The 11,259-nt window shown below is 38.6% G+C and overlaps 1 protein-coding gene across 6 annotated transcripts in view; it reads left to right on the top strand.

Moving 5' to 3' along the window:
* Positions 1-5,529: 5,529 nt before the first annotated feature.
* The window catches only part of ANO5 (anoctamin 5), an 89,090-nt gene continuing 83,360 nt past the window's right edge, over positions 5,530-11,259 (top strand). For 3 of the 6 annotated variants that reach the window (XM_079101825.1, XM_079101824.1, XM_079101823.1), the window contains exon 1: positions 5,530-6,064. In XM_079101825.1, coding sequence (XP_078957951.1) covers positions 5,545-6,064 — 520 coding nt within the window. In that variant the 5' untranslated portion in view covers positions 5,530-5,544. Of the gene's footprint in view, positions 6,065-10,161; positions 10,279-11,259 lie in introns of those variants that run through there. The other 3 variants (XM_079101828.1, XM_079101827.1, XM_079101826.1) reach the window with 1 other exon arrangement.

The raw sequence follows: 11,259 nt of genomic DNA, 5'->3' as shown, positions 1-11,259 counted from the left end.
AGCTATACCACTGCTGGGAATTTATCCAAAGGAAATGACATCAGCATGCAAAAAGCTATCTGTATATCCACATTTATTCTAGCACTCTACAATAGCCAAGATATAGAATCAACCTATCAATAGAAGAATAGATGAAGAAAATATCACTCACACATGTGCACTTACACACAGAGAGAGAAGATTATTATTTAGTTGTAAATGATAATTAATCTGTCTTTTTTAGGAAAATGGACAGAGCTGGGGGACATCATGTTGAGTGAAATAAATCAAACATAAAAAACAAAACAAAAAACAAAAAACAAAAAAAAAAACCAAAACAAACAAACAAAAAGCCACATTAAGTTTTTGTATTTTACAATTGCATAGAAATTGTTTCTATTTGGCAGTATTTTCTTATTAAATGTTCATTTGCAAAAACTAAAAAAAAAAATGCAAAAGAAAAAGAAAAAGATGTAGTGGTAAAGAAAATATTTAGCCATTGGGAATAGATTCTTGATGGAAGTTTATTCATGAAAAACCAAAGGGAATTTGTAATAGAGATGCATCCACTCAGAACCGAAAGTCCAGATATTTGCTTTTTGTTGCTACCAGCATAGATTATTTGAATTCACTTTTGGAGTCCTATTTATGTGTCTGACAAAGAAACATAACAATTCTAAGTGTTTCCCATTTAAACAAGAGGGGGCAATTATACTAAAGCATACTTGTTGCTTCAGAAATACAGCATCACTAAAGGTGAGATAGTATTAGTTTACCTCCTCCTGTCATTTGCTCCCATTGCTTGCTTCCTTCACAGGGAAGTGGAGGTTGGTCCCCAGATGGTGAAGTGAATTCCCAAATTACTGTCTCTAACTCTGTTGAGTCTAGTAGTTCCCTTAGGTGCATGTTATAGTTATTTAGAAATAGAAATGCAGTTTTCTGACTGACACTCAGCACTTTCGGAGCCAGTCCAAGTATGTAATATGATTACTCTCCCAGCTGTTCAAAAGCAAGGGACATTGGAGAAGTCAACCCTTAGCCAGACTGAGGCAATGGGAAATTTGATGATATCATGGGGTCAAATCATTCCTTTAATAGATATTCACTGAGAACCTCTTTTTGTCACTACCATTCCAGGTGTCACAGATATAAAAATGAAGAGAAAAATTCAACCTTCATGGAGTTTATACACAAATAAATAAGCATAAACAAATATAAAAAGATAGGAAGTGTTAAGTGGTATGAACAAAATTGACACAGAGTAAACAGATAGTGATGTGGGGTTGTTTTCTCCAGGTGGTTAGCAAAGTTCTTTTGCAGAAAGTGACATTTGCTTAAGAAACTAAGTGCTGTCAGAGTGAACCATCAAGCATCTTCGTGAAAATCTTTGTGAGGAGAGAGAGAGGAGGAAAATAATGATGGAGACTTAGCCAAGCCCAGATTATGTAATGAATAGCATTTGCAAGCCTACTGGCAAGAAATGTGTTTAGATTTTTCCCTATTTGTGATAAAAAGCCATTAGAAGACTGAAAGCAAAGAAGTTTATTTGTAACCTCAGTTACTGTCACATAGAGACATGGGAGAGCACAATGCCTCCATGTTACTTATGTTTTGCTGAGAAGGTCCCCTTTATCTCTTTAGTCAGGAAACATATGTCATTTTGCATTCTAGTTACAATGCAGAAGGGCCATGCCATCTTAAGGCATTTAGATTGGCAAATATCAAGCGTGTATGTGAATGCTAAGTACTAAAGTTTTTCTAGGAGAGGGAAGAATGCCAGGTGATAGTGATGAAGGCGCTAGTAAATAAAACTAGGCTCACAGTAAAGGACCAGAACCTAAAAAGCCAGAATTCAGCATGATGAATTCTGCAAATAAAGAAACTTGGTCCCTTCTCTAAAGCCAGGAGGTAGTAAATAGTAAATATTTCAGAGAAATAGTGAAGCTGCATTTTTTGAAGAGAAGCAATACCTCATCTAGTATTTCTAGCTAATGGTAAATCTATTATTTTACCTCTGGAAGTTGATAAAACTTTCTCATGTTTGTTACATTTTTATTGTTTCCAAAATACTTTAATGCATATGATTCGTTTGACTTTCACAACAATGTCAGGAGAAAATTGAACTAAATAAGAACCTTTATATTTTAGAGATGAGACCCGGGCTTCAAAGAAGCCAAGTCAACTGTCCATGGTCATTGTACTGCTCACATTCTTATGGGGCAAAAATGGGTTTGCAGATCTTTTGAGTCCTGTCACAAAGCTCCATACATTAGAGTATACTATTTCTTTGTGGACTACAGTGATGTTGAAAATACATGAACTAAATGATACTTTTAGGGGTTAAAAAAAATTGCATGACAAATAATTCAAAAGGAGGAAACTTAGGAGTCAAAGTTTGACATGTAGAGAAATTGAGATTGATCCAGACAAGACTAGAGGTGCTGTATCTTTGTTTTAAATATCAGAAGGAAGAAGGATTCATTAGTTGGCTTCCTGAGTCTTTTTCTGGCATTTAAATTCTACCTCATGAACTTACACTCTTCAAAATAAGTCCACTGGTCCAATTGACTGATAGAATTAAAAAAAAAAAATCCACATGTAGATGTTGTTTAAGTACATACCCGGGACTTTATATACTCAAGCTTTCTTTCATACACTATATGCTGAGAACCCAAAGGTGCCTTTCCTTTAGCAAATTCATACTTTCCCACATCAGTTGGCAAACGAGTATTTTAAGTGGTCACTAGCTAGCTTAGTTTCCAAAGTGACACTATTTCTATCTTTGTAGCTGTTTGTATAATCATTTAAATAATTTTGCATACTTTAGAGGACCTAACAAGAAAGTTAAATAAAGGTGTTATCAGATGCTTGTAATAATTTAAACAAAAGCTGAAATCATTTGGGGTGGGGGGAACCAAGCCAAGCCAAGCCAAGCCAAGCCAAGTCTTTTGAATCCCAATACAGTACTTAACTGTGTATTCAACTACATTCAAGGAACATGTATTCAGTATTTAGAATATTGTTCTGGAAATGAATGATTGAAGTCTGTGTGCAAAGAGGCAAGGTGCAGTGATGGAGGAAATTGCAAAATTTTGTTGGATAAGCAACAAAAATATTTCAGTGATTCAAATACAGAGAATATGTCTCAAGATTTAAAGAGTTATGGTTAAGATACAGACCTTTGTGAAAAGAACATAGCTGGTTTTCAACATTTTATTAAAAAAAGTTTAAAGAAAGTTGATAAAATATGAGGAAAATTTGGTTTTAAAAAATATTTTATTGAATTTTGGGCAAAATATCAGTACCTAATATCTTTCCTATATGTCACTTCAAATATATTGCAGAATCAAGAAATATAAAAACAATTATACAAATTATAGAAAAATATTTTTGTCTTTACATTTATTTAATCTATGTAAAGCAAAGTCTCTATCCACCTGTTACAACATCCACAGAATCTATAACTATATGTAGAATTCTTTTCATATAGGAAGAACATTTTAAATATTCATGTTATCAAACATTGATTAGAATGAAACAAAGTTTAAAAATAAAGAGATAAAGAACAAACATTTTGGTCATCATTAGCCATTTATTATAATTACATGTAAATCTATTGCTTGACTTGCATATATTCACCTTTCAAACACAATTCCAGAACACATCAACTAGGAAATTGCACATAGTCTTGAATCACTTGGCAAGAACTGATATATTCCTAGAAGTTTAAGTAGGGAAGACACAGGTGAGAAGTGATTTCAGTTCTGTAGTAAACCAAGACCTTCGCAAATTTTAAAACACTTCTCTCTAGGCCAGTTCCTCATCTGCAAAAGGTGATTCTCAGTTTGAAAATATCAGTGGAATGGGGGAAAAAATACAATGAATAAAGACCAAATTTTCTTGGGTCACTTCATCCTTATTCTCAAATCAGTTCAAAACTCAGGACACTCACAAGGCTCTCCCAGTGAAGCCAGAATTGGGGACAGGCAGTTAGTGTAGAAATAGGGGATCAGGTCAAATAGAGGAAATGGAGGCCATGAAAGCCATCTGCCTCTGGAAGTTGGAGACTCTCCCTGGGAGAATGGAATGTCAAGGATCTCCAGAGCCCATTGATTGCTAAATTTACCTGCCCTTATCAAGGACTGCAAGCAAGGAGCTGTTAATTAATGTCCCCTGGGCCCTTGCCTGGCTGAATGAATCACTTTGGCACTCCCCCTGCCCATTTGCTTCTCACTTTATGTATCTCACCTGCAAAACCAGGCCTAGTCATATAGGCAGGAAGGAGAGATATGGGGAGAGAGAATGGGAGAACAGAAGAAACCTTAACCTATAAAAGAGGTAGGGTGCACTCACTTCTTGGGACTTTAGAACATCAGCCATGGCCCCCTTCTCCCTCCCCAGAGAAGTGTGTATTATTACCTTTAAATAAAACTTGCTTAATATGCTTGCCTTGGCATGCTTCTTTAGTGTTGGAACTTCAACATTAGAGGGAGCAAAAGTGGTCACTGATAAACCGCAGTATCACCAGTGAGTTCAGATGTCTGCATCACCTTTGGGTTCATCACCTCGCATCTGTTCCCCACTCCCCATTGGACCTTAATTCTTATCTCCTGACTACAGTGGAGCTGGCAGTTGACAGGGTCTCAACAACACAGAACCAATTCAGAGAGGCCTGTGAGCAGTGGGGCCTACTCATCTGCATCAGGTTAAAGTTCTCAGGGCACTAAGGGATTGAGGTAGAGCAGGGTTCAAAATGATACGGGCTGATTTGAATAATAGCCAAAGTTCACTTTCTGTGCCGAATACTCTGCTCCTCACAACACCCCTTCAAGTGAGTACTATTATTCTCATCTAAAGATGTGGAAATTGATGCTTATAGAAATTTGTCCAAAGCTATTCAACTTTTAAGGAGCAGAGGCTGACCTCAATCTCTGGCCACAATACATGACCTTTCAACTAGAAAAGATTCTGTTCAGAGTCCGGGCAGCTGGAAGTGCTCAGAGAAAAGTGCTCAGATTTAGGCGGGCGGGTTCTGCTGGAATCTCTGCGATCCGGGCCTTAATGGGGTGGGGTCTCTTTAAGGGACGGGGACTTTTCTCACCCGACAAAAAATAACTCCCGAAGCGGGAGGGGGTTCTCTCCCGGTGGCACCCACGGAGGGTGAGGGCCAGGCTGATGAATGAGGACCTGGCTAACTGGCTGAGGCAGCGTTTCGCCCACCTGTGGGGCTCAGTGGAAGGTTCAGAGAGGAGGGCGGTCGTCGCCGAGAGCCAGGAGTCAGGGACTAGGGTGGCCCGGGGAGAGGACGAGCGGAGCCTGTTGAGAATGGAGCAGGAGGATCCAGAGGGTCGGAGGTTGGAGGGCCAGGAGGCGGGCGGCGGGCAGGCGGCTGGCCCCGGGCAGGGCCCGCAGGTGGAGGGGTCCCGGCCGCAGGTGGAGGAGCCCCGGCCGCAGGTGGAGGAGCCCCGGCCGCAGGTGGAGGAGCCCCGGCCGCAGCTGGCCGACTGGCAGGGTGGAGAAGAGGAGGGGGCCGGCGCCCCGCCAGAAAGGCAAGAGCCCTGGGAGATGGCGGTTCCGGAGGGTGGGGCGCCGGCGGGTCCTGAGGTTGGGCTGCAGAGAATGGGGCGGGGAAAGAGCGACCGAGTGCTGTGGCAAAGGAGGCGTCTGGCGAGCAGGAGCGGAAAGGACTCGAGGAGGCAAGGCAGGCCCGGGGACTGGTACTGGGAGGCGTACTTGGAGAGGGCGCAGAAGCGCTACCGGGAGAGGTCGGTGAAGCGCAGGGTCAAGGGCGCGGAGTCGGAGTCCCCGGACGAAGCCGAGTGGACGTTCCCGCTGGAGAGGAAAGCCAAATTGCACTCGATCCCGAGGGTGAAGGAGACGAGGGACAGCGACGGAGAGACGTCCGGAATTTTCAAGGTACCCAAACAGCAACCGCGGCGGCCCAAGATCCGTTTCAGCCTCGCCCCCAAATTGTCTCGCCGCTGGTCGCAGTGGTCTGCCGCCGGCACCCGCCCCCGGGGCAGTGTGATCAACGAGCTGGCGAAGATGGGCGATCCCGACCTCCTGGAAATGGTGGAGCAGGAAGGTAGGACCCCTTGGAGAGGCGCCGGGAGAGGGCGGGCTGCGCGCGTGGACCCCTCCATCCCCAGCACATGGACCCCGGGGGACGTTGGCGGCCCTGCAGCCGGAGAACCGGGGACGTTCGCAGAGTGGCGAGCCCTGCGCGAGACAGACATCAGTACAGACATTCCGTGCTTGAGCTGGGTGGGGTGGGTTTCTGCTTCCCACTATATCCTGTGCCATCCTCCTTGCTTCCCTGGACTCTCCTGAGACGCCTAGCAATTCTGGGGTCCTAGAGCGTGCCCTGGGGTCTGTTTGCCTACCTCTCTGCTGAGTAGTCTCCAGTCTTGTGTGGAGACGCTCAATTATGGGAGGCGCAGACCTTAAAGTTTATCTGCTTGAGATTCGTGTGTTCTTGGGGACACTACTGTTTTAACAGAACAGCTTTAGTTGAAGGCTTAGTTCTGTAGAGAACTATTTGTCCCTTCTTTGCTCAGACCTATGCTCTGTGGATCTGTTTTAGTAAACACATTCTCTTTAAAATGCACTTATTTTTCTGAGGCTGTTTCCGAGACAATAATTTCATATCCTGTTTAGAATTTGAGCTAAACCTGAAAGCAGCTTTTTTAAAGTAATAAAATACATGAGGATAGCCTTCTATTCAGTTTTCATAGGCCAAGAAATAGTGTATTATTGCATCCTTCTCCCCTTTTGAAACAGCTTTAAGTATAATCTACATACCATAAAATTCACCCATTTAAAGAGGAAATCTCAATTGTTTTACAAAGTTTTGTAATCATCACCGTAAAGTAATTTTAGAACACCTTCATCTCTCCAAATAGAAACTGCCTATGCAGTCATTCCCCACCCTCCTCAGTTTCCACCCCTAGTTTCAGGCAGCCAATAATCTATTTACTGTCTCTACAGATTTACCTATTCCATACACTTCATACAAGCAGAATCATGCAGTACATGGTCTGTTGCAATTGACCTCTGTCTCTTGGCATGTTTTTGAAGTTTATCCATTTCTCAGTTCATCATTACTTTTAATTGCTTAGTAATATTCCATTATAGAGATGTATCACACTGATCAAGTCATCAGATAGTGGTCATATAGGTTATTTCCACTCTTTTTTTTTTTTTTTTGCTACCATGAGTAGTGCTGCTATGAATATCTATCTACAAGTTTTTATATGAACATATGTTTTCAATTTGAGGAGTTATACTCCTCAGAAGGGGATTTCTGGATCATATAGCTGTTCTGTGTTGAACATTTTCCAGGTGTCTGTACACCAGTAATGTATAAGGGTTTCAATTGCTCCACATCCTAACACTTGTAATTGTCTGCTTTTATTATAATTATTCTAGTGGTTGTGAAGTGGTGTCTTAAGGTGTCTTAATATGATTTTGATTTGCATTTTCCCAATGACTAATGTGTCAAATATTTTATATGCTTATTTGTCATATATTTGTATATATATATTTATATATGCTTATATATATTCTTGGGAGACATGTTTATTCAAATCTTTTGCTCATTTTAAAATCTGAGTCACTTTTCCTTTCATTATTTATTGGTAAGAGTTCTTTATATATTCTAGATACCAGTCCTCTTATTAGATATGACACATATTTTCTTTCACTCTGTTGTCTTCTTTTGTTCTCTTGTTTTAGTTCATTTCAACCTCATGCCCCCCTTTTTAAAAATAAAAAAGTAATTTGAGGATAGAAGAAAATAAAGTTCTTAAAAACTCTTAAGCTTTGGATAATGGCTCTGATAAATTATATAATAAATGTATTTATTAGGAAAAATGATTGTTCAGTGGTGCAAAAAAACAGTCAAATAGCTTTTATCAGTATAAAACTGAAAGTCTTTTTCCATATTCATTTGAAGGTTTAGGCTTTTGTTAAGAGTTATTTCCTGTTGTAATTCTAGTAATTGAAGAGTTTAAATGGATTTGTTTTTTCATTCACAGCATTCAGTAGTTTCTTAAAACTGGTGCTTCTCAGATAAAACCATGAGAGCCAAAAATTGTATTCTTTATTGAAGGAAGAGTGGAGGGAACAAATGTATATGATGAAATGTTCTCTGTATAATGATTTTATTTATTTATTTGGTGCTGGGAATTAAACCCAGGGCCTCATATGGACCAGGCAAGCACTCTATCCCTGATCTATGTCCCCAACCTTCTCTATATAATGAAAAAAAGATATTTCAGTATAATATTATGGAGATTAACTAATACTGTGTTTTAGTTGTTTGAAATCTGATTTTACTAGAATCTATACTTAGAAGTACTATCACTTTAACATGAAGTTGTTATGCAGCATTAAGTTCATTCTATGAAGGTTTTACTACTTTTCCCAAAATGACTTGGGTTTTCCCTTTTCTTTTCTTTGTAAAAATCTTTGTAATATTTCTTTATTTATTTACTAGTTCTGGGGATTGAACCCAGTGATACTGTGCCATATAGACAGTCCCAGTCCTTTTATTTACCCCTCGATAAGTTGCTGAGCTGATCTTGAACTTGACAACCTCCTGCCTTAGCCTCCTGAGTTGTTGGAATTATAAGCATGCACCAAAGCCTTTGTAATTTATTTATGCTCCCTTATCTGATTTTGATGTAGGTGGGAGAATAGGACATTGATGAGGAATACATATATTTGATCAATGGGCCTAAGACTTTATTCTGCCCAAATATCTGCGCTCAGATTTGTTCACAGATGAAGAATCCACATTGTGGAGAGGTGTAGCATTGGTGAGAGCAGGGCCTAAGGAATAGGGTGGACAAGAACACTCAGATAACTCTTATATTCTAGATGTAAAATCAAAATGTCAATTACTTTGCTGGATTGGCTTTGTTGCCCATTTATTTTTCTATTATTTACTAGGGTCTTATGAAAGTGCATTGTGATGAAGATGTTTATTTTAATCTCAACAATTCAATGGACTTTAGAGATGTTTATTTTAATATTGACAATTCAATGGACTTTTAGAAATTCCTTTTCAGATATATATATATATATTTTATTCATATATCTATATACATATATAGCTGGAGTTAACTGACACAGTTATAAAATCGAAAGTGCTAGCCAAAGAAGGTTAAACATTTCTAGGTTCTGCAGCATCAATTTTTAGAAGCCACTTTCATTTCTACATTTTAAAGTAATAAAGGATTTCTTAGAATGAGTTCATTTCCCTGCATGTAAACCACAGTCTTATATGTTATGTTACCTAAATCACCTTTGAAGATTAAACATGGGAGAATTAAGCTATTGATTTACATGTGATAAGATTTCTTTCTAGAGAAACAGTTAACATTTGGCCTGTTAAATATAAGAATGAGACATTCCTGGAATTTGTTGCTTTTTCTCAGACTCTTTATTCAGATATTTCCAATTAGCCATTTTTCTACTGCTACTAATTTTTAAAATGAAATTCTGCTAGAAATTTGTAATAATACACTTAAATAGTTATGTAAACAAACACAGTAAAATGTCAATGTTGCTGGAATTGAACTGTTAACTAGTTGACATTATAAGGAATCTGATTTGCAGTGTTCGTGCTTTGATTCATGAACAGTTAGCATTGGAAGAGGCAGTTTGAAAGTTGAAGGTAAAAGTTGCTTGTACCTCTGCATGTACATTAAGCATCAGGCTTAATAAAACCATCTATCACTTAAGAATGTGGATATTTGATTGTGTATACAGTCATGAGCTGTTTAACTTCAGTGATACATTCTGAGAAATACATTGTAAGGTGATTTCACTTTGTGGGAACATTATAGAGTGTCCTTAAGCAAAAATGGGTGGTATAGCCTACTATACATCTAGGTATATTATAATCTTACAGACACTGTCTTATGTGTTGTCTCTTGCAGATAGAAACATCGTTATGTTAGCATAAAACTATTTTATTTTATGTTGCTGGTAGGGGTGTAAGCTGAGAAGACCATTTGGTAAATGCAAGAGCTATTTTTGGGCTCTGGGTTTGCTGGAGAGTATATTCTTAGTAATGTGCGTTCAGTGAAAACTCAAAGCTTGGTCTTTGAGCTGGCTTTACTTTTAGCACCCATTCATTAATTCTTTATAATCATTGGTACCAAACCTTCATATCTCAGGTTTCTAGTCCACAAGAAGAGTACAGCCATTTAAAATTTGGAGAAGTAACAAGAAGTTGACTTGGAGTTGTTGGCTTCAAATCCTGTCTCTTCAGCTGGACCTGTTTTGACAGAGGTTTGGTGATGATGCATTGTTAATACATTTTTATACTCCACCAGTGAGTGTGAAAGTTTGTGTAAATCTATGGCATGTGTGAACATTTAGCAATGTGTGTGAGGACATAAATCTATCTTGAATTTTTCTGCTTTTCACAAAAGGATCCACCTTACATGGAATGTGCTCCTATGAAAAAGATCCATCTTACAAACTACTCCTGAGGTAGTTTCAGGGAAGACCTGAAAGGAGAATGTTAAAACTGACATAATGTGAAATGTAAGCAGATGTCAGTAAGGGAAGAGAATAGTTATTCATTTCAGTGAAAGAAAGCAGTGAGTTTAAATGTTAAGTGTGAGAGGAGGACTAGAAGTGATGGGAGGTTTTCTGGAAGATTCTTATTTTCTCTTTTCTAAATGCTCAAATAAATGTATCAAGTTTAGACAGGAGTTTGAAAACTTTTTTTAACTTAGTTGTTTTCCATTAAGTGGAGCAAAAATAATTAGAGAAAAGAGGGATAAGTGTCTGCATCTTTTCAACTTTCTTTTCATAAAAATAGTATTAAAAATTATTCTATAAACCTAGCCTAAGACTTGTACTCATTTGATTGTTCTGTCCTTGGAATGATATTTTGTTTGATGCATTCTTCTTCAGTACAATAGTGACTGTTTTTTTTTCAAGAAAATAAAAGCCTCCTCATATCAATGTTCAAATATGGTACCTTGAGAGTCAAAGCATGTATTTCTTAAAATATTATTCTTTACCTATTCATTATAAGGTATAGTTGCTATAACAAAATAGCTGAGACTGGATACTTTATAAAGAAAAAGTATTTAATTAGCTCATAGTTTTTGGAGAATGTAAGACCAAGATTAGATGACCCCATCTGTTTATCCTGAGGACCTTATGGGTATATCAAAGCATTGTGAATGGCATTATGGCAGTTTTGTATGAGAGGGAGAATCACATGGCAAGACAGGAAATAAGAAAAATTCAGGGGCA

The sequence above is a fragment of the Sciurus vulgaris genome (assembly GCF_902686455.1).
Source record: "Sciurus vulgaris genome assembly, chromosome: 11".
Taxonomy (NCBI): Eukaryota; Metazoa; Chordata; class Mammalia; order Rodentia; family Sciuridae; genus Sciurus; species Sciurus vulgaris.
This window is presented reverse-complemented; position numbering and strand designations above follow the sequence as displayed.